We start from the raw sequence: 24,014 nt of genomic DNA, 5'->3' as shown, positions 1-24,014 counted from the left end.
GACTAAATCCATGTGTCGCACCTCTGAGTCTCACTCCTCTCTGTGTGGACTTGTCTATGTTCCATCAGGAGAGGCAGGACAAGGTGGCCTTGCTGGAGGAGGTGACCATCCTGAGGGAGACCAACCAGCGTCTGTGGGAGAAGTCTCTCACAGCCAATCAACAGCTCCATCAGCTCACCCTGCTGTTCAACGTGGCCCCAGGGATGATGCCAAAGGGAGAGAGGGAGTGACCAAGGGCACCAAGAAGAGAGAGGGAGAACCTGAATAGAGGAGGGGAAACAGAGGGGTATGGTGTTCTGTCTGCAGAATGTTTCCAGTGAATCAGGATTATGAATAGATGAATACATGGCAGAAGCTTCTTTCCAGTGCTAATCCACTATGACATGATAAATGGTCCTCATAATTTTTGTCTTTACCTACAAACACAACAAAAAGCTAAATGTACAGAGACCTGAAGAGAGACTGGCAGCGCAGCATTGATATGAATAAGGATTGTAACCACAAAGTTAGACAGCACACTACATCTCCAATAATCCGCAAACTATTTATTTGGTTGGACAATTGAACATTTGTTGAGAGCTTATTTTCAGTTGAAAATGTTCCGTCACTGCACTTTGGCTTTGTCGGGTCGCGTTGTAATTAACCTGTTAATATCCCTCCTTGTTTTTTAGATAAGAACGTTGCCATAATAAATAATAAAAGTGCATGCAGAGGCTATGATATCACCAGTTGTATCAGGTAATCTGTAACCTGAGTTGCTGAAAGTTAAGTTTAAAAAGTACTATGTATTGTCATTTGACATTACATAGTGCACTGATCTTTTGGTGATGAGAAGCAGGTGTAAAGTGTTGTTTTTTTCCTGATATGTTCACAGAATTAATGATTGTTATATCTTAACGCACAATACAGTATTTTTAGATTTTCATAAAAATAAATCTTTCGTGTGTGCGTCACCCATCTCTGCAAGTAACTCATCAACAGAGTATGTCATGCTCACAGATACTCTACAAGGGCTCAAACCTTTAACAATTTAACAACTTTTATTTACAGAACATTTATACCACACTTAATGACACTATGGATAAAAAGTAAAAGCATTAGTTCACAATTTGAAAAACTGAGAGCTCAGTTCTTACTTAAAGTAGAATGGAAAACTAGCAAGTAATTAGTAAGGAAACTAGTTTATACAATGCTTAATATAGAAACACAGACATTCTGCAATATGAACACATGCAGTGTATAAATAAGTAATAAATAAACTTAAAATAAATCCATGGTGTAAAATAATGTGTAGTCTGGCATTTCTTTAGTACTTTGCATTATAAATAAACATTTTGATTAAGTAAACTAAAGGATGACATGACTGGTAACATTCTGGCTTTGAATTACTGTAAAAAAAACATCCTCCAAAGGAATGGGGATGCCATTAAAAAACATGGAAGGACTGACAAACTATTAAAGCCCCTCCTTGATGAAATGCTCCTCAATAATATCTGTCAAATCAAGGGTGAACATTTTGTACGAATAACCCACAAAATAACACATCAACTAACTACTAACAAACAATTCCAAATTTGCTGTGAACACAAACAATAGTGCCTTGTGTTTTAAAACATGTTCCGCAGATTGATGTTGGTTGATTTAATTTCCGAAATAACTCAGAAGTGACTCATAAATAAACCAGACACTGTCGTTGATTTGATTATGGACACAAACATCACACGACAACAGCTGAGTGCGTAAGCTTGGCCTATGTGCACCGTGAGAAGAACGTCTCGTAAGTGTAGAATTCAGAGATCATTTCAATAAAGTCACGTGTGCATTGTTGTGCGTGTGTGTGGGTCATTTGTCACAATAGTGTGTGTGTGGAGGCTCTTCTAGGGCCCGCCTCTGGCCGCAGCACACAGGTCTCTCTGGGCCAGCAGCATGTGGAGGGGGCTGGGCACACAGTCCTCCCCCCCATCCTCCTCCTCCTCTCCTTCCACTTCCTCGCTCTTCACGTTACGATTCTGCTGGCGACTGAAGTGGCGAGCCTTCAGACTGATGGGTCGAGAGAGAGAGAGAGAGAGAACAAACACTCCTATGTACAACTGACAGATCACACAGTACTCTCTGGAATAACAGAATGAGAATACAGACACACACAGAGGATACTAACCAGTACACACAGAGGACACTGACCAGTACACAGAGGATACTGACCAGTACACATAGAGGATACTAACCAGTACACACAGAGGACACTGACCAGTACACAGAGGATACTGACCAGTACACATAGAGGATACTAACCAGTACACACAGAAGATACTGACCAGTACACACAGAGGATACAGACCAGTACACACAGAGGATACAGACCAGTACACACAGAGGATACAGACCAGTACACACAGAGGATACTGACCAGTACACACGTCTCTCCTGCTTGGGCATCACATGCCAGAGGCTGGCCAGCTCCTTGGTGACCACGGTGGACGGGGTGCCAGGGTGGGTGCTGTTCAGAGACACGGCAGCCATGTTAACACACACACACACACACACAAGAAGAGAAGGTTCCTCCCCTCAGATCTTCTCCTCCAGTGTGTTTGGAGGAGGCCGTGAGGAGAGAGGGAGGACTACTGGAGCGAAAGACAATGAGGTGACGGTGTCTCACCGGAGGTAGGTCTTCCTGTTGATGCGGCAGAACATGATAAAGCCGTTGACACACTTCTTCTTCTGGGTGGGCAGAGCTCTGGGGAGCCCCCTGGTGGCCTTGGCTCTGCGGCGCCGCCGGCCTGCACTGGCCTTCTTCAGAGGGACCTGCTGATTGGGGGTCCAGGTGACGTCCCCCTCCTCCCCCTCGCTCTGGGAGGACAGCCATCCTCCACTGCCCCGCCTGACCGCAGCTTCCCCCTCCGACGGCTAGGGGAGCAGTGAGTTCATCAGAAATCCTAACATACGACTTGGTATGCATTAAAACCAAACACTGAACATAAATCATAAAATACACACAAAATACACTCATAGAGTTTCATCGCAAAACTTTAGATTTACAATTTTAAAAAATGTACTTTCCTTCTTATAAAATGATTGCTGTCATGACACAAAACCCCCTTATGACACACTGGAAAGGACAGAAGCTGTATGTTATTTGCTTACATAATAATCATATTCTTCAAGTTGTAATGAAACTTAAATATTTAGATTTCTTATGATAAATGTAAAGTGACCAAAAAAGAAAAGAAAAAAAGAAACCCTGTTTTGGAATGGAACTCTGGGTATTTTTGAGAGCCTTACTGAGTCAGTGGGGTCATGGTTGGGTCGGCCGGACACTCTGGTACTGCTCGTTTTAGGGGTGACCCAAACATCCTCAAAGAGAGCTGAAAGAAGATAAAAGACTGTGAGAGTGTGTTCTGCCCTCAGCAGAATGAGTGGATGATTGAAGCTGCAGCCACTTGGAGTGTGTTTGCTATGCAGTGGTGCTCCAAACTCTAAACACAAGGCTTAGCTTCGGGGTGAACGGTAGAGCATATTGATCGTATTGCAGCTAATGGCCCTGGTCCAAGAGTCACTGCCAGTTTTTTTTAGGTTACCCTGGAGCTCCTCCTGGCCCTCGGGAAGCAGAAGGCAGTGGCTGAGGCCCCGGGCGGGGGAGGTGAGGAGGGAAGGGCTGAGGTTCAGACTGGGCCCTGTCCCTAACCAGGGCAGCAGCAGGGGGGGGCGTCTGGGCGTGGCGGCAGGGCTGGGGGGGGGCTCCCTTCTCCCTCCCGACGACGGAATGATCCGAAGCACGCGTTCCTTCAGGAGGAGCGACCCTGGCCTTGAAACACGTACACGGTGTATCAGAATCTAAAGACATACTACACACACACACACACACACACACACACACACTTGTTCAAAGACAGAGTGGATATGGATGTGAACCAACCCTGTTGGTGGGGTGTGGAAGACGGTGCTCCCTGGGCTGCTCTCGCTGCCAGTTTGATCCTCACACACAGAGCAATGACCTCCCTGCAGCTGGGACGGAGACCACAGGATCCCACTGCTCCCTGAGAGAGAGAGAGAGAGAGAGAGAGAGAGAGACAGAGACAGTGAGGGTCAGTGAGATTTTAATTAATAGGGAGAGGTTATTGTCTAGGGAGAGGACTCTTGAGTGGACAGAGAAAGGATTTGGACTAGAGTAGATTGTTGATGATTTCTACGTCCTTTGTCATATATGATTTAAATGCTGCTGTTTGAAGAGAGAGGCACTGACTCTGTAAAACCTCGGTCCAAAACTGACGTTGTGTAGCCTTGACACCAGAGAGGACCTCTCCTAGCCCACTCACCTTCCAGAGGCTGACTGAGACTCAAGGCTGAGTCCATGGAGCTGGGCAGAGAGTCGCTGTCGTACAAGGACAGCTCCCCGCGCCTACCAGCAGGCTGGAGCTCTGACCAATCGGTGTGCATGCCGCCCCACATGAGGGGAGACTGGTCCTGGGTTAAGCCTCTCTTCCCGCTGGCTTCCTCTTGGTCAGGTTTCCACCTCTTGTCCTGAACCTCTGCCTGCACCTCTAGGTAAGGTAGACAGAAGAGCTGCATTCTGCTGGGTAGGATGTCACTGAATACAAAGCTGCAGTTTGAAATGCTATGGCCAGTAGTGGACATACAGTCATATGCCATGGGAGGGGGGGGGGTCTGTATCCTACCTGTAGTGGGGGAGTCAGTATCCTACCTGTGGTGGGGGCTGGTCTCTTGCGGATGTACTTCCGTTTGGACTTCAGAGTGGTGAGCGGGGGGCTGCAGGGCTCTGAGGGGGGGTACTCCTCGCTCTCTGACCCTGCGCGCGCACACACACACACACACACACACACACACACAGTCAACCACCAACGAGGGCTTCTCTTTTAGATTCTCTCTCCCTATGACCTTGTGGTGTTGTCTAAGGGAGAAATCCTCTCTCCAGACCTCCGCATAACTTGTCAATCATCACAGAAATTTCCCATCGACATCAATGTAAGATTTAGGCTGATGTTGGAACTAGGAGAGGTCGTACCTGTGTCAGGGGGGTCCTGGGGCAGGCAGTGGAGGGGGAGGCGGCTCTGCAGGCTCTGGATTTTACCCTGAAGGAAGTCAAAATAGCGCAGCATGTGGACCAGAGTCTCCTTCTGAAGAGAGATAGAAAAAGAACACACACCTAAGACACAAACACACACACACACACACACACGGAACTGTCATGCTTAATCATTGTGTATCTACCACTACAGAACTGACACCTTGTTCAAGCATACTGCAGCCACATATTGTACATGCAAACAGATACACACTCTAAACATCCACACACAGTGCCCTGCGTAAGTAATGGGACAGTGAAGCTTTTTTCTTCTTTTGGCTCTACACTCTCAATGTTCGTACATGTTGGTTTCACCATTTAGAAATGACAACACTTTTTATGCTGTGCATAGTCACTCTATTTCAGGGCACCAAAATGAGCATATATGTCGAAAAAGTGTTGTCATATCTAAATGGTGAAACCAATGTGTACACAAATACCCTCAAATAAAAGCAGATAATCTCCACTTTAACCTCATGGTAACTGTTTGATTTCAAATCCAAAGTGTAGAGCCAAAAAAAACAAACATGCGTCACTGTCCTATTACTTCCGCAGAGAGTCGCTCCAAATATGCCAGAAGATCTCCAAAACAACAGTGCACAAAACCTTAGTGATTCCTCGACCATTCTGGGGCTCAGAGATGGGCAGGAGGCCAGCTATCTCCTTCAGACTGTTGCTCCAGTCAAGAGGATCCTTACTGGAAGAAAAGGTTCATACCACCCCTTACGTGACTTGCACTATCAATCATGATATTGTATAACTACAACTTGGAAGAATATGTACCTATGTTCTTATTTCAATTGGACACTGGTAAGTCACCTACAACAGACAGTTATCATCTCTACCTTCCCCTGCGAGCCGTGTCTCTCCCACCGGTGGGTCCTGGTGCCATGGTGCAGTCTGTCACCAGGGGGCGTCCGAGGAACCTGCAGGACCAGTTAACGTTCACACCACGCCATGTGCATAGCTAGCATATTCATAAAAGCCGTATTTTACATTTTTATATCACACCCTAGGCTCCCGTTTTCACATTTAAGCCTTTAAAAAAAACACGTTGCACTATAGTATGCTAGTTAGAAACCTTTCATATACAACTTTAGACTAGTTGAAGTTGGGGGGGTGGGGGGAAAGTTAGCTACCTCTTTTAAAACATGTCTGCATTCATATCAATGAATATAGCTGACTAATTCTCAATATAATTGAATATGTATGACAGTAACTGTTCGTTTATTTGCCACTTACCAATATAGAAAATCTGGAAACGTGACAAATGGTTCTTCTATTAGTGCCAGAGATAATAACCGCAACTTCGCATTCAGGGTCTTTGCTCCAGCTATGAAACAAATGCGAGAGTTAGTGCTGAAAAATGTAGAAAAGCTGCAGTCAGGAGACCAATCCCATGGCCCGGGGCAGGTGATTGGCTGGAGGAGACCAATCCTGGCTCTGATCGGATCATATTGAACGTTCTATAAACTTTACGCGAAGTCCATTGGTTTCGAACGTTACCATACGGTTGCATTGCGGAAATAGCTCTATGGTGTCCACATATAAATGAATAAATGTTTTTAATTGATTATTATTATAATTATTATAATTATAATTATTATAATTATAATTATTAATAATAATAATAATAATAATAATTATTATTATTAATAACAATAACAATAATTACAATAATAGTTGTAGAAATAATTCAATTCTACAAAATGACAGCATTTCTCATAAATGTATTTGCTCAGGTACAAACACTCTACCAGCTAGCTCATAATATTTAGCCATATATTATTTATAGTTATGAATGATTTGATCATTATTTGAGAATGATAATAATATCATAATTTAACATTGGCACTTCCCCTCCCTTATAACTTTCGCCGGGAGGAGGATATCCATCCATCGAGCTGCTGTTTCACAGAGCGGTCCCCGTCTCTCTTGTCAGCGGTCCAGATCACGTCTCTACCGGTGAAATAAGGAGCTCCGTATTTTCACCAACTGCAATTTGTGATAGTGTCGACGTTGATAGATTTGATTTTAGATACGCCGCATAATTCTCTGTCCATACCTGCAGCTATGTCGACCCAATACGGCCGCGTTTCCACTCCATTCAGGTAAAACTCCAACAGAATTCATCTGCTGAGGTGCTGTCGAATAAAATCTGTGTAGTGTTGTTTTGCGTTGTTGATTTGCATGATTTGACCACGCACTAGGCAACATCAGCCCAGTGCCCTAATTAATTACATAAACGCTGTTGTGATGTTTTTTTTTTTTTCTCAGTCCAGTCCTCATTTATGAATGTATGGTGTTCATTTTAGTGACATTAATCATCAGCGCTCTGTGATCCACACGGGCAGAATCTAGGGGCATCAGTGTACATCATTACTGTGCCAGAGTTCATTGTGCGAATCTTCAATAGCAAGTCATGATCAGGACCATCCGGAGACACAAGGTAGCGGCGAGGCTCTCCGGCGGATCCTGCACCCGGCTTCGGATGTCCCGAGTCCGGGTGCTTCTCTTCTGCCTGTGGGGGATGCTGGCCATGGCTCTGACTCTCGGATTTACTCTCTCAGCTCATGATCGTCCAGCCCCTGACGATCATATTCATAGCGACGATTTTATCCATTTCCGTGTGCCGGACCTAGTGAGGGATAAGGTAGGTATTATATGGTTTTTGAGTTGACGATACAGTATTATTGCAGTTAAGGAGGGAGTACTTTTTCCGCGGGTGGTGCAGGCTGTACCAACCTGCTGGAATACCATTTGATGATGGTTCATTGATTCATAACAGAACAAGAACAAGAACTTGATGACAGAAAGTTTACAAGTGTAATTAATATATAATTGTATTGAAGTGATCTCCTAAAAAAAAAAAGTCCTTCTCCACTGTACAGCTGAGTCACAAGCCCAGCAGGCCTACGGTGGCCCAGGTCAAGCGCTTGGTGGCCCTGGTGAACGAAGGGAGACTGTTGTACTCTCTTCTGAGGCCCATCCTTGTTGAGAGGCAGCCAGGGTCCAGGGGCAGCCGTATGGTGCGCCAGGTTAGAAATACTACAGACTCCACTTAACTCACTTTGCAAAGGCTCTTATTGTTCTATCTCTTGATTTCAGTTTTATGAGTTCATAGGTCGTTACTGTATGATAATCTATGCCGTAGCGATTTCTGATGAATGACTTCTTCTGTGGATGAAATGACACCCTACTTGTTTTCCTGTGACTGTTCCTAGCACATCTACTCCCATTTGGAGTTCCTGCAAGCCGGTTGGTCGCTGGATGTCGACACATTCACCTCGCCCACCCCGAAGGGACCAGTCACCTTCTCCAACATCGTGGCGGTCCTGGACCCCTCCGCCCCGCGCCGCCTGCTGTTGGCCTGTCACTACGACTCCAAGGCCATGCCCGCCACCTCCAAAACCCCTGACGGTCCCCTGAGGAGGTTCCTGGGGGCCAGCGACTCAGCCGTCCCCTGTGCCATGATACTGGAGCTGGTCACCGCTCTGGATATCCACCTCAAAGTGCTCAAACAACAGGTACAGTGTGACGACTTGCTGGAGCTAGCGAAAGCATTGAGAGACGTGTGGACCGGGCAGTGTCTGGTGTTTGTCTCTGTGTTGTCACACTGCGGTTTGATTCTAGAGAGTACTGTGCGTGAGTTTTAGAGGGCAAACCAGAAAAAAACGATGACTTGACAGTAGTGCCTGTCTGCAGTGGGAATATTGGATGTCCTATTTGCGGAAAGCTGCAGGAAAACTGATGACAGGATGTGACTTTAGTGTGTAGGCGGCGCTCTGAAGTGTGGGCCTCTCTCCTGAGATGCCAATCCATTTATAGATTCTCTGACCCATGCTCAGATTAATTATTCACAGTTCTATCCAATTTAAATACCACAGAGATTAATCTGTTGCTGTTATTAATGCTCATCATCACTAACGTTATATATAGTGGCGTTATCAGTGCAAGTATTGTATAATGTTGGTGTTTTTTCTCTCTCTTAAAGATGTCTCAGGTGACATTGCAGTTGGTCTTCTTTGACGGTCAGGAGGCGTTTGAGGAGTGGACCCCGTCGGATTCTCTGTACGGCTCACGTCACCTCGCTGACCAGATGTTCCTCACCCCCCACCCAGCAGGAATCAAACACACCACTCTATTACATGCTTTGGTGAGGCTGTGAGAGTGTTTGTTGTTCCAATGTTTTGTGATATGTAGCGTATCTTGGCTGACTGAAGAGTCTTTGTTGGAAGAGTTCTTATTCTCAGTTGTGGCTTTGATTCTCAGGACCTCTTTGTTCTGTTGGATCTCATTGGTGCCCCTGAACCTACGTTTGTCAACCACTTTGACAACACCGTTCGTTGGTTTGATCAGCTCATATCTATAGGTAAGACCTCCTACTAGAACACAAACACTCCTGCATTGTTTGCACAAACATTCCTGCATTGTTTGAATTATATTCACAATAAATCCTGCAAACTGAAACCATGGTAGAGCAAAACAGGATGTAATGGAACCTTTCCCCATAAGGAGAGAGTGAGGCAGAAGAAAAGAGGGAGCACTAGAATGATACCAAGAGTCTGGGAGGGGTGTTGACAGATGGATGACTCCTGCTGATTTGACTGTAATTTTACTCAGACTCAGAGTAACATGACACCTGTTCTATCGCTACTTTGCTTGCCCCCCCCCCCCCCCCACACACACACACACACACCCGTTACTCTCTCTGTCATTGGCTGTGACCCTGTGGTGCCTCTCATGACTGCCGCCAGAGAAGAAGCTTCATAAACTGGGTCTGCTGTCCTCCCATCCCCGGGAGCAGAGCTACTTCAGGAAGGACATACGCCTGGGCCCTGTGGATGATGACCACACACCCTTCCTCCAACGAGGTGACGGACCACTCACACACTCACACACACACACGTACTCACACACTCACAAGCACCAAGAAAGACGAATTGACAGAGGGGAAGATAGATAGACTACATAAAAATGATTGATATTAAAACTGTAAATTTTTAAATAGCAGAGTAACACTGTGGTCCCATGACTGTACTGTATCTAGAGCAGTCCCCTCTCTCTACTTCAATTCTACCCCAGCAGGTTTAAATGGATGAACTGTCTTTTTCTCTCTCTGTACCCCCTCTCTGTCCCCTACCTACCCCCTATCTCATTTGTCTTCTCCCCCTCCCTCCCTCCCTCTCTCTTCGCCCTTCCCACCCTCTCCCGTCCCTCGCCCCGCAGGTGTTCCAGTGCTACACATGATCGCAACGCCTTTCCCCACCTTCTGGCACACTCTGGAGGACACGATTCAGCACGTTCACTCTGAGACCGTAGAGAACCTCACCAAGGTGCTGGTGGTGTTCCTGGCTGAGTACCTGGGCCTCTGACAGACACATCCACAGACCCTGTACAAGTGATGCTACCGTTGTTTTAAAATACTCTACACCAGCCACTCTCCCCCGTTACGTACAGTTAGCGATTTATTGTCAAGTCATTCACTTATTTATTTATTTTAAAACTAACTTTTTTTACATCGTCAATTTACAAAACACTATTCCATCATTACATGTTGTTTACCCCATACACCCCCTATTAACCCCATTACTTTAATATATATCCCCCAAACTCTGACATTCTTTGACCAGGTCACTTTTAGTTGCTTTATCCATTCTGTTGCCACAATAGCAGAAATTGGTTTAGGATCCTGGTTCTAGAGCCATTTTACATACACTATCCATCTCATTACTAGGATCTACATTACTAGGATTTACGTGATCTTACGCTTGTAAAAAATCAGAATGCTAAACTTGATTACTGTATGTGCCTTTTCAAATACATTCAGTAGGTTGTGAACAGGGACGTATCTAATGGGAAATCACATGAGGGAAAAACAAGAGATCTAACAGGGCATATTTGTTACCCAAGTCACTTCTATGTTCAGGACAGTTAATAACATAGCAATAAATACAGTATGTGCTACAGCTAAATGCTAAATTATATAGAATACAACTGTGCATGTAGCTAGGGCAGCTCATTGGAAGTAATGCTACCAATATTACACAGACCCAACAGCCGACCTCAGGGTGAAAAAAACAACAAATAAACCGGTAGAACTTTGGATATGGAGCATACAAATGTTTAGAATGATTTATCTAAGCAAAGCTCAGTTGGCGAAGCTTTGCATATTTCTTGTATACTGAAATGATCATTACACTTGTGTACTCTACAACTAACATAAGCCTAGCAAAAAAGAGTTGCTTCAACCAGTTATCAATGAGCTTCCTAAATCCAAACGTACTGTATCCACTACAGCACAAAAAGGCTTTTACGAGAGAAGCAAACAATATGCATATTAGTTAACTATTCTATGCACACTTAACTCAGTACTAACATTATATCTATTCTGTATGAACCCTAGGGTTAAAGTCTGTGTCAAGTATACAGTTAGCCAAGCAGTTGTTATCAGAGTGTTAGTACGTAGTCTGGGTGCCCGTCTTTTTCTGCGGTTCCCACGTTCTGAAAGGGGGACGTCACTGACCAGCAAACCCGTGTTGAATTTTCAAACTGGTTAAAATGTGGTTATGGTTAAGGGTTTGGTTAAGGTTAGGGTGCTGGTCAGAAAACTCACCCGCTAAAGTCACAGGAGTGTTGTTGAATACAGACCCTGTCAGCCATCCAGGCTTGTTGATAACCATTTGTACTTTTGAAATGGAAGGTGTGTTAAACCTGTTACTAATGACTTCAGTTGGAGTACAGAGTCATATCTCTATGTGACAGGCCTGTGAAACCCATATTGCACTAGCTCTTCTCAAAGAAACGTTTATGTACTGTATGTATGTGAAATTAATGTCAAATGAATGATAGATGGAATAGAATATAGAGGATATTTTCTATAATAAAACTGCAAAACTAGTTTTGTGTCTTTCATTCCGTCTTATATGTGGGCTCAGTACAAGCACACACCCCCACTACCCTGTACACGTTTCTCTCCTGTTAATAATAAAAATAAAAATCTAATAATCAATAATAAATAATCTTCTTCTAGCATTGTGACTGCCAATGGTCTGAGCATTGATTATTTTATCTTATGATGACTGGTGGATAGATGATTCACTTACTTTAACAAATGTATTTGTTGTAAGTCGTTTTGGATAAAGGCGTCTGCTAAATGCCGTAAATGTAATTATAAAATGTAAATGTAAACGTAAGACAAGTCAGCCAAGTCGCTAGATGGCAGTGGAACATCCACAACAGCTTCATCGTCTTTGCCTCATAACACATCAACATGTTGAGGTCGTGTAGTCTGTCGCAGTTGCTGCTGTAGAAAACTGCTTATCGTAAAATGGTCTCTTTCTTGACAGTATAGAATGGATCATTATGAATGGAGACCTCCCGTTTGATATGAGACACACTCACACACTGTCAAAGACAAACGATCCAGATTTAGAAGATGACACAGACTGGCTGTCCTAAGGTAGGTAAACTACTGTAGCTAGCTAGCTAGCCACACACTAGGAAGGACCTTGTATTGACCACCTATCTAAATACAATAGACTTGGCTAATTGATATTACAAATGAAAGTGCATCATCAGCCTCTCAGGTGGTGTCTTTCCTAGTTTTGTCTGGTCAGCCAGGAAACCAGGACTCCTCAGATGTTGCTTCAGTTGTTTTTCAGAAGAGAATTAACTTCATATCTCCATAAAAGCTGCCTTTATCCTCAAGTCTGTTGTCCCACCTGCTTGCCCTCAGCTGTCCATTTGAACATCTCACACACTAAAATGGTACGTCTTTCTCCCGTAGGTTTAGGAGACAGCTCACCTAGACTGATGCATGTGTGGTGACACGTCTCAACAGTCAGACTGCTTTATCCGTCCTCTGGTGGGTCCTCCCTTTGTCATCTGTGCCCCACACAATGGCGCGCCACAGTAAGCTCCAGAAACAGGTGCTGTCTCTGTATCGCCAGTTCCTGCGGGCCGGACAGGGCAAGCCAGGCTTCCTGCCCAGGATCCGGGACGAGTTCCGGGAGCAGTCCAGCATCAAGAAGAGCGACGTCATGCACATAGAGTACCTGTACCGACGTGGACAGAGGCAGCTGGAACAGCTGAAAGACGTCAACACAAAGCAACTTGGCTCTTTTTCCAAACCCAAGAGGGAAAGCTGACATTGTTTTTTCCACACACATCTGAAACTTAACAGTGTGGTGAATGGTTTATTGTAGGTTTTATATTAAATTATGGTCCCCTTTTAATTGACTTTAAAACATACTCACTGCTTACTTTGGATGGGTGGGTGCACCTATCATTTGAAGTGTTTGGCTGAGTAAAGGCAGTCAGTGTCCTAAGCACTGTTCCAGAGAGACTGACACGAAGTACCAGAGAGACTGACACGACTGATCATTAACATGTCAGCTTCTACTCACTCTGGCCATTGGGGTTTTGATGATATCAATTGAGATTGTGGCTGCTTTGTTCATTGTTGTAAATGACTTGTGTTTCGCAACATTTATAATTCTGTATTAGGATTAAAGACTGTCATTAGTACAGAATGAATTTGACTATTATTTTGAAGGTATTCCTCATCGCTAATGCATGTTTGATAAGCAGGTCGGATCATGGCGTTCTATCATGTTAATACTGTGTCATATTTGTAACCCCTGTGTGATGTCGACACCTCTGAGAACATTGGCGAGACCAAATCAAATGAACACATAAAAGACTAAAGGTGTTCTGATTTATTTCATATCATGCTAAATATTATACTACCCTTCCTTTGCCATGTGCCCAAAATGAATGTGCTGAGGCAAGGTGATGCACTCAGACTGTCTGTAATATGATTGGATCATTGAACTGACTATGTATATGGCTGGACTCTATGTGGAGTCCTGACATCTCCCAGACCCACATATTTTTAAAAGGGCAATCTTGGATTTAAACAATAAGAAAGCATACTGTAGAGATAGTTTAACTAGAACGTATTGGTGGAAGCTGTAGGCTGGAAAGGCTTCTACAAAACGTCCTTTCATGTTTATACATTTTTACTACGGTTTAGAAATGTAACCACTCTCAAATAGACATAGCTGTGGATGCCAGGACTGACCATCCATGAGAAAAAAAAAAAGTTTTAACCATGTTTTGAAGCTATACAGTTTGTTTACAATTGCATTGTTTACAATTACATAGTAGTCCTCTGTGGCTCACATTGATCATTGATCAACCGTAACCCTAACCCCTAACCCTAACCACATGGTCAGAGTAGCTTTAACTGTGGTGGCGGTACCGTGGAGGCGCGTCCAGATCTCAGCCCAGCTCAGCAGAGGACACGAAGAAGAAGACACAGCGTAAACAGGAACTGGGCACTGTCTTTTATTTACACCTGGGAGTGGATCTTGGCCTTTATTTTGAAACCAAAGGTTATAGAAGTCCTTTCTTTGTGGATCGACACACTCATGTTTTCAAATAGACAATTCAAGTAGCTTCACTTCAAGAGCTTTACGGTTACTAGTGACGTAGCTAACTCAATAGCAACATGTCGGAATCTACCAGTGCTGGAGGAGGCCAAATGTCCAATTCGCAGTTATTTCAGCAGGTGGGCCAATAGCGATGTATTTATTATTATTATTATTGTTATTATCACATTTAAAATACTTTAATTTATTCCAGCTAGCAGTACAATAAATGAATGTCCACCGGAATTGTGAAGACCAGATTCGATCTGCTCTCTTTGTATATTATGTTTGCCTGTAATAAGAACCACCGACAAATGTTCATGTTATTGATTTAAAGATATTTCCTTTCTGTTCAGACCATACGGTTGTTGTAACATGCATTACTGTGGTTCTCTTATCGTGTCCCAGCTGGCCTTTCTCGGGTGGCTCCGGTCGGGCAGTGACAAAGATAAGGACATCTTGACAGCTGTCACCGGCGTTCAGGTGGCACGGGAGCTGATGAACCGACTCACCGGACGAGGGAAAGTGGATGCTTTCAAGGTGTGCTCTTTGTCTCCTGTACTGTAGTAGCTTGTTGGTAAAAGTCTGTATTGGGAGGTTAAACTCCGTATAATCAGCCTGCAAGCTGGCCAAGTTCTAGAGAAACGTTTCTTTCAAGTGTTGAAGTGTGTGTGTGTGTGTGTGTGTGTGTGTGTGTGTGTGTGTGTGTGTTGAGACAGAGAAATCTTGATTTTGGAATATCTCTTCAAACAGGGGGAATGTATCCAGAGCATTGCAGCCTTTGTGCAGCAGAATCCAGGTGCTTCTGTGGAGGAGATCAATGCAGAGGTTGAGAAGCAGGTCTTGCTGTTTGCTGCTCGTGTAGAGGCCCTGGAGTCAGCCCCCCTTCTCTGACAGAGACCACCGCCTCTCTCTCTCTCTCTCTCTCTCTCTCTCTCTCTCTCCCTCTCTCTCTCTGTGTCTCTGTCTCTTTCTTATAGTACATTGATTTTGAACTATAGGAGAAATGTGAAATATTGATTAATTCATGTGATTTTGATATTCTTTTCATTGTGCTTTGTATAGCGTATTAATGTACTTGTTATCATTCCTCAACATGTTGTCTCTGTCTACAGTCTCATGCTGTAGCCTGGGTGATAGTTGTCATAAATATATAATAAAAAGGAGATAATTTGAGAAATATGTTTGATATGTTTTGTTCTCAAATGGATTCACTGTTTTCCACCATAGAATGGTCAAACTATGAGAGAAATTCATATTGATTAGATAATATTATTTTAAATACATCATCATGTGCTACTGGCAATAGGACAAAGGAGTGGTGGGATTTAAGGACATTGACTTGACATTTAAAGGGCAATCTGGGATTCAAACAACAACAAAGTGGTCACTTGTCACTTATGTTGGTAAACAGCTGATGGATAAGGCTGGATGAAGAAACCACTCTCAAATTCATAAAAGACGCTATAGGTGAGAGAACTGACCATCCATGAGATAAAAAAAATAGTTTTAACCATGTTTTGAAGCTATAGAATGTTTGTTTCCAATTACATTGTCTACAAACAATGGAGTAAAACATGCTTATATTTGGGGTTCTGATGGGGTAAGACAATTGAACTAAGCTCATGAGGCATGAATTAGTTATACTCTTTAAAAAATGTATGTACTAGTCCCAGAGTGGCCCTTTAAAGGATGTTGGGTGATAAAGCATCGCTGTTATGTTGTGGTAAGTGTTTCATGGAAGATTAAAGAGGGAAAGTAGGAATGCTATGGTGAAACAACGTACAGTATAAACACAAAGAGTGCAACACATTTACATTTACACTTTGACATTTTTGACATTTAGCAGACGCTTTTATCCAAAGCAACTTACAACAATTTTTTGTCTAAAGTAAGTGAATCATCAGTCATAATAGTAATAAAAAAATCTATGCTAGGACCAGGGGCCATTGGCAGTCGCAATGCTAGAAGAAGGAAGGATTACTTTTTTTTTTATTATTATTATTTTTTTTACAGTTGAGGAACTGTACAGGAGGGTGAAGAGATGTTTAGGAGGGACAGTTAAGATGTAGCCTGAAGAGATGCCTCTTCAGTCTACGGCGGAAGACAGGTACTGACTCTGCAGTCATGACAGCAGTGGGAACACAACTCGTTCCAACACAACTGTGCAACAGGGCTATTCATATATTCAGGTCTATTCAGTATCAGTCAAACCAAAAATAGACACACATTGATCTGAGACATGTCAGATTTAGGCTATACCTGTCAGGTTGGGTACAAGCAGGTGTCAGTCACTTTCATACAGGATCTCTTTCTTCCACACCTGGGCACTTAGTTAGTGTCCTAGCATGAGGTAGGCCTACCCTCTGCCCCTCAGCCCCCAACCAAGATTAAAGGCAGAGACAGACAGACAGAGAACTGACAGGGAGAACAAAGCCAGTCCTCCCACTCACTCTACAATGGAGAGGACATTGCATACAGAGACCAACAAGACAAGAGAGGACAAGTCTTGGTGCTGATTGTCTAAATGTAGGTTTTTGTAGAAGTCACTGTCTTGTCATGCTGTCATTTGTTGTGATTATAATCATGAAGCTGCCGATCTAAATGCTGCAATCAAACTTTGAAAAACCCATTAGCCAATGCAAAGAAAATAAAAGACTCCCTTACAATACATGCATTATTGCTGATTTTTTAATGGACCAACTTGCACATAGGGATATGAGGGGGTCTGACTCGGAGACACACGACGATGAACACGATACAAAACTTTCAATGAAATTAACTGGATGGCAATCTGTAGTGTTTTGATTTTAGCATTATACATTGAAGACCACTAGAAAAGTTAGATTGAGCACTGATTACAGGTTGGAGGATCTGAATAGAAATGCTCCTAAAATCAAGAAATGATTCCTCCAATCCAGGTATGTTTGCACACATAGGCGCTCTATGCATGGACGCGAAACTGATTATAAAGTAGGAATATATGAATGTGATGTCCACATTATCAACAATCAGAGTGCCCCACTTTTTTGAAAAACTCGAAGCCTCCCCCCGATCTGTGATCAGTGCTCATCAGATTGCTTCACCCTCCCTGCGGGTATCTACTTCATACACTGGATCCCGTCTCGGTGTTTGGCGATTGCAAAAAAGGTTTTTGATACTGAATGGAATTATCAGGGTCGCTAAAATCAGGTTTGTTTTGACCTCGTTTTATAAGCTAATTTAATAATTCTAGAATACTGAAATTATCCATTGATCTCAAATCAGCGATTATATCGCGTTTTAAACAAATTAACATTTAAAAACTTCATGAAAGAAAGAATCGTGAGCTACTTTTGAAAATGTCACGTATGAGCATATGCATACATGTGTGCCTTTGGTTTATAATTAATGTGATGTGTAATTGTGATCCGTGTTTGTGAAGACTCATTGTACATACATTTCAGTAAATTAATAGAACTGTACATTGGAAAAGATTTGTAAAAAAATCGAATTACTTATTATCAGTCTTTTTTCTACTATCAGCCTATTATCAAACGTTGTCTAATGCCAATATCAATGAGGTGAATAATCTTGTTCACAGACTAGGATTCTGAAGTCATACACTACGACCACACAGATCCTGTAGTCGGCATATTGTAGACCTCAGTTGTCCATCGAGGTACTGGCAAAGTATATTGCTATAGAGAACGTATATGATCACTCAGCTCTATAGACATTACATTACAGAGGGCACAGGCTTCACCAACCATCACCATCCCCTGATCTGGGGGGATTCTGGCTCCCTTGCCAAGATAGAGTACTACTTGTGTTTGTGTCTGGGACTATCCAATGCACTAGCTCTGTGACTGGAACTATCCCTGGCCTTTCATCTCTTCTGCCTGTACATTGGTTGTGGCTATGGAGGCCAGCACCTTCCATATACAGTACTGTATACCATCATTGAATGAACTTTGGACAAACATTCTGCTCAGCTTCATAGGTGTTCTACAGTATGTGACGGTGTAGTGTATTGAGAATCTCGTGTGTGTGTGTGTGTGTGTGTGTGTGTGTGTGTGTGTGTGTGTGTGGGTGTGTGTGTGTGTGTGTGTGTGTGTGTGTGTGTGTGTGTGTGTGTGTGTGTGTGTGTGTGTGTGTAGTGTGTGCAGTGCTAAGGCAGACCCAGGCGGTGCATGCTTGTGCGGTGGTGGTGTATCTGTGCCGGGCCGTCTGCAGTCATGGCTGGTAGGCAGGGCTGCTGCCCCCGGTCACACCTGAACCAGGACAACGCCCGCTTCTGCCTGCTGGCGGGGCTCATCCTGGTCTACCTGCTGTGTGGGGCGGCCGTCTTCTCCGCCCTGGAGCGTCCCTCGGAGCTCCGCGCCCATCTCCTCTGGGACCAGCGGCTGGGGAATTTCACCCTGAGCCACGGGGTGAGCTTAGGCGCCCTGCACACGCTGCTGCGGCAGTACGAGGAGGCCAACGGGGCGGGGATCAGAGTGGACGCCCTCAGGCCTCGCTGGGACTTCTCCGGAGCCTTCTACTTTGTCGGCACGGTGGTGTCCACCATCGGTGAGTGGGGCCGCTGCTCTCCCCCTGTACTAACCATAAGCCCAACCCTAGAGACCTCTTCACCCCCACTACCCCCCTGTACAAGTTCTCTCCTGTTAATAATAATAATAATAATAATAATAATAATAATAATTTAAAAAAAAGGCTTCTGGCATTACGACTGCCAATGGCTCCTGGTGTGAGCATTGATTACTTTGTCTTATGATGACTGATGGATAGATGATTCACTTACTTAAACAAATGTATTTGTTGTAAGTTGCTTTGGATAAAGGCGTCTGCTAAATGTCATAAATGTAAATGTAAATGTCCCTCATACAGTAGAGCCACCAAAGGGATAGGGGGTTCAGATACATATGTTCAGATCAACCTGATGTTAGGATGACAGACGCACACTGTGAGTATTATGTTTTTAGGGTAAAATGAAGATTCAGTGAGGATTGAGGATTGAGAGAGAATTGAAAATGGAAAGGATGCTGTGAAGCAGTCAGAGGCAGGATCAGGGGAAAGTCTCGGAGGAGTTTTTTCAAATGGGCTCATTCCAGGGCATACGAGAGGTTCATCACATGCTGTTTCAAGGTGATGCCAATGTGATCGTTACTCTTCACTGAACTCGTCTTATATCCAGACAACAGCACTCCCTCTCTCTCCCAGCTCCTGTCCTTATGACTCCTTATTCAGACATCCTTATTTTTGGGGTTTTGTGAAAATCAGCCTAAAGTGCTGATGATACCTCACTATCAGGGGTGTATTCTTGCCATGAAGAGGTAGCATGAGACAGTTCCTAGAAGTAAAAATGTGAATGTAAATTGGCCTCCCCACTTTTGTCATCTTGACATCTACAAGTGCCAATCCAGTATAAATATGGGTCTAATTATTTTAAGCCTACTGACTCTTCTCTTCTTTGTATTTGTTTTACTCTCACCAGGCTTCGGTATGACCACCCCAGCCACCATAGCTGGTAAAATATTCCTCATCTTCTACGGTCTCATCGGCTGTGCCTCCACCATCCTCTTCTTCAACCTCTTCTTGGAGAGAATCATCACCATGCTGGCTTACATCATGCGCTGGTGCTACGAGCGCAGGCTGAGGCGTTCAGGGGGGGTGGGGGGGTCGTTGGGTGGAGAGGACCCCCCCAGTGAAGAGGACAGTCTGGAAGGCTGGAAGCCCTCCGTCTACTACGTGATGCTGATCCTGGGCGTGGCGTCTGTGCTGATTGCCTGCAGCGCCTCTACCCTGTACAGCTCCATGGAGGACTGGAGCTACGTGGACTCCCTCTACTTCTGCTTCGTGGCCTTCAGCACCATCGGCTTCGGGGACCTGGTGAGCAGCCAGAGGGACCGCTACGAGGCCCAGGACGCGTACCGCCTTGGCAACTGTCTCTTCGTCCTCATGGGCGTGTGCTGCATCTACTCCCTCTTCAACGTCATCTCCATCGTCATCAAGCAGACGCTCAACTGGATCCTGGCCAAGCTGGCGTGCCCCGGGAGCCACTGCCACGGTTCCTGCCTGCGGAGAGGGCGCCGGCTGGTCTGCTGCCCCTGCCTCCCCAACAAACACCTCAGCCTCAGGCCTCCGCCTGCACGCCACCGCCAGCAGCGTGTCAAACGCAATGCCGTGCAGCCCGCCCCGCCCCGCCACGGCAGACAGCGCTACACAGACGCCTCGGTGGAGACGGTGTGTGACAGCGAGATGGATGCCGGGACGGGGGCCGACGGGGGGCATGCCGCGGGACGGCGTCTCTCTGGGGAGATGATCTCGGTGAACGACTTCACGGCGTCCAATAAGGTGTCTCTGGCGCTGCTGCAGAAGCAGCTGTGTGAGACGGCTCACCAGGGCCCCCGTCAGAGCCACGTCCCCCGACAAAACGGCTTCTCAGGAGGGGTGGGCGCCTTCGCCATCATGAACAACCGCCTGCAGGAGACCAGTGTGGACTGGCAGTCACACCAAGGACTCAAGTGAGACTCAAGTGCTCCGTACTTCAGTTAGTCACACTCGCCTGCTGAAACAAACAATTTCATTTGTAGAAAAGCATTGTTTCATGAGAGACAGAGGAATGCTTTTGTACACTGCATGCTGGATCTTTTCGTGAGAAAACTTAAAAACAAGTAATTTGCCCCTTCCATCCTCAGAATCACTTACTTGCTCATTAACACCAATCAATAGCTCCCCTTCATTGTTTTGCCAAATGTATAGATGCCAGTGTTCACTCATATGAATGCCTCATTTATTTTCAATCAAATCGTTTACAGGGGAAGTCTGTAGTTTGAAGGATGATGATAGCCCATGGCAGAACACTGACATGTTCTCAGAATTCCAGGCGTTCATCAATATTAGATCTCCCATCAAGACGGTGCTTGAAAGTTCCCATTTGGTTCCACGGAGACAAGCAGTGGACAGACGCGTCTCATTTAGACAGCATCGGTCTGGAGAGGCTGAAGGACGCTGAAGTGATTCGCTCGTGCCGAAAGCAATCAGGCAGCGGGAGTTGGAGGAGGAGTGGAGGGGTGGAGGAGGAGTGGAGGAGGAGTGGAGGGGCCACTCCAGGAGAACAGCCTGATTTACCAGTGTGGCAGATGTCCCCATGAGCTCCTCAAAAACACAGTGGATTTTTGTGAGGCGGTATCTGGAATCAGTGAACAAAGATAGGTATCCATATTTTGTATTTGCATCTTCAGTCACCAATTATGTCCAGGGCTCTGAGCGGTTATTGTCAAAGAGAGGTCAGGTGACCCCCAGAGGTCCGTGAAGGGGTACCAGGTGAAGAAGAAAGATTGATGAAGGAAATAGTTCACTTTCACTTACATTTCACTCACTCAAAAGTTAAGTTGTGAAAATGTATTGAGAGTGTATTGATGAGGCCTGCTGTCAAAACAGAACAGCCTTTTTTTGCTCCTCTTTGTGAGCAGAAGGCAAATGAATGAACTTGGAATGAGTCAAAACTTATTTGAAATGGGGGTCCTCAACCAGCATCTTATATTATATATGGTATATATATGATGGTATATATATTATATATATATGGAGTCCATGGCATTAAAACGAACCACTGCGCTAGAGAACCTGTTATACAATATGTACATGAATATGTATCACAGATATGTAGATGTGTTGCTTGATTAAATATAAAGACCTCACAGACGCAGCATAAGTTCATGAGAGCTGCGTAAAGGGACACAATGTCTTCATACTCTGATTACTAAAATGGACCAAACTATAGTTCAGTGCAATCATGATATCCCTTGAGTAATTAGATTCTGAAATAAAGGACATCTAATCCAATAAAGCCTGTTGAAAGGGTCCTCATGTTAATGAGCACTCCAGAAAGTGTGATACTATCAGTCATTAGACTTCACAGTGTTCACAATGTTACAGTACCTAGTATAACCCCACTGTTGATTCTCTCCTACGCAGATATTCATGGTCGCTTAACTCTTTCCAATATTCAGTGTTATATTATCCCCACCAAGACATTGCATGTTACAATTTACACAAAATGAGAAAGTAGGAAAGAAAACGGCCACCATGACCAATAGGCAGACTGTATCATTCTGAGAGACACCTTCTCCTAGTGGACAATGGACGAATAGTGCAGTGTTATCCATCTCTGTGAATCAATGTAAATTATTTTTGGTTTTGCATATCTGTTAATCTGTTAACTATATTAACTATGAAAACATTTATATATTTTATGGATTTTCTTTTGGCTCTACACTCTTAAAGTTTGGATTTGATTCGAGGCTTTGCATTTGCCTTTGGAGTCTGCTATTGGTGTCTGCCAACATCAGGACCAAAGTGGTGTCAATGAAAGTGAAGGAAGCCTTTATTAGGCTGAAAAATCTTCATAGCTAAAACCTTAGGCATGCCAAAATCAACAGTTTAGAACATCAATAAAATTAAAAAAAGCACTGGTGACCTCAGCAATCACGAATGGGCTGGTGGGCCAAGGCAGACTTCTACAGTGGATAACCGAAGAATGCTCACCATAATTAAGAAAACCCCCAAAACAACTGGTAGTTTAACCCTAACCCTACCCCACTGATCAGGAACACTCTCCAGGAGGTAAGTGTGAATGTGTCAGAGACTACCATCCGCAGAATATGTCACCAGCCAAACTGCAGACGCTTCACTGCAAGGTACAAACCACTAGTTATCCTCAAAAAGGATGGTCACTTTCAGTTTGCTAAAAAGTACCTAAAAAGCCTACAGAGGTCGAGAAAAAGGTTTCATGGACAGATAAGATGAATATTATCATGTACCAGAGTAATTGCAAGAGGAAATTTGGAGAAAAAAGGATCTGCCCAAGATTTAGAGCATACCACCTCATCTGTAAAACATGGTGGAGGGGGTGTTAATGTTAGGGCATGTATAGCTGCCACTAGAACTGGCTAACTGACTAAGTAACTAATCTAATCTTAATTGATGATGCTTACTGCTTACGGCAGCAGCAGAATGTATTCTGAAGTGTACAGAAACATCTGGTCTGCAAAGATATTAATTCCAAAATTATCCATGCATTAAGATGGACTCAATTCAACTTATTGAGTGATTTGTTGATGACATTTTTGCATTTTAGCTCATTTTAAGAGTATCATAGCAAAGGGTCTGAATACTTATGTACATGAGGTATTTCTGTATTTGGTTGTGGTTGTCTGGTCGTGGTTGTGTGTTCTCTGTAAATGCTTGAAGGTTTGCTCTTAGTCAGTCAAATAATCTTTATTTTGGCTGAAAACAGTCATCACTTCTACATTTAATGTCTATACACAGTATATAAGTAAAATACATACTCATTTAAATCACATATGATAATACAGTAACACGTTGATGAATCTACTGACCATTCTTGGACCACTCTGGAACCTGAATTGGTCGTAACATGTTAAATCTACTCTCATAGAAGTCAGTAAGGCAGCACAGTAACAGTTCATGCAAACCAAATACAGGACTCAGAT

The 24,014-nt window shown here is 44.0% G+C and overlaps 4 protein-coding genes across 5 annotated transcripts; all 4 read left to right on the top strand.

The window, feature by feature from the left end:
• Window positions 1-7,502: 7,502 nt before the first annotated feature.
• Window positions 7,503-10,455, top strand: qpctlb (glutaminyl-peptide cyclotransferase-like b; the record flags this gene model as incomplete). Its single annotated transcript, XM_083665302.1, has 7 exons — window positions 7,503-7,733; window positions 7,972-8,118; window positions 8,305-8,607; window positions 9,075-9,236; window positions 9,353-9,452; window positions 9,838-9,954; window positions 10,310-10,455. 7 exons carry the CDS (start codon window positions 7,503-7,505, stop codon window positions 10,453-10,455), a joined length of 1,206 nt encoding a protein of 401 aa, XP_083521428.1.
• A 1,906-nt stretch (window positions 10,456-12,361) lies between these two features.
• Window positions 12,362-13,763, top strand: sdhaf1 (succinate dehydrogenase complex assembly factor 1). The gene is made up of 2 exons (XM_083696967.1): window positions 12,362-12,542; window positions 12,870-13,763. The coding sequence occupies exon 2, from the start codon at window positions 12,982-12,984 to the stop codon at window positions 13,228-13,230; it is 249 nt and encodes an 82-aa protein (XP_083553093.1). The 5' UTR covers window positions 12,362-12,542; window positions 12,870-12,981; the 3' UTR covers window positions 13,231-13,763.
• Window positions 13,764-14,385: 622 nt separating this feature from the next.
• On the top strand, window positions 14,386-15,710 carry LOC310824093 (uncharacterized protein). 2 transcript variants are annotated; one of them, XM_083696965.1, is made up of 4 exons: window positions 14,386-14,654; window positions 14,923-15,054; window positions 15,268-15,441; window positions 15,474-15,710. In XM_083696965.1, exons 1-3 carry the CDS (start codon window positions 14,595-14,597, stop codon window positions 15,406-15,408), a joined length of 333 nt encoding a protein of 110 aa, XP_083553091.1. In that variant the 5' UTR covers window positions 14,386-14,594; the 3' UTR covers window positions 15,409-15,441; window positions 15,474-15,710. The 2 variants fall into 2 exon arrangements, with proteins under 2 accessions (XP_083553091.1, XP_083553090.1); XM_083696964.1 differs by having other exon boundaries at window positions 14,387-14,654; window positions 15,268-15,710.
• A 3,021-nt stretch (window positions 15,711-18,731) lies between these two features.
• On the top strand, window positions 18,732-21,024 carry kcnk12l (potassium channel, subfamily K, member 12 like; the record flags this gene model as incomplete). The annotated part of the gene is made up of 2 exons (XM_083665301.1): window positions 18,732-19,065; window positions 19,991-21,024. The coding sequence occupies 2 exons, from the start codon at window positions 18,732-18,734 to the stop codon at window positions 21,022-21,024; spliced, it is 1,368 nt and encodes a 455-aa protein (XP_083521427.1).
• Between the last annotated feature and the right edge of the window lie 2,990 nt (window positions 21,025-24,014).

This window comes from Argentina silus, assembly GCF_951799395.1.
Source record: "Argentina silus genome assembly, chromosome: 2".
Classification (NCBI taxonomy): domain Eukaryota; kingdom Metazoa; phylum Chordata; class Actinopteri; order Argentiniformes; family Argentinidae; genus Argentina; species Argentina silus.
This window is presented reverse-complemented; position numbering and strand designations above follow the sequence as displayed.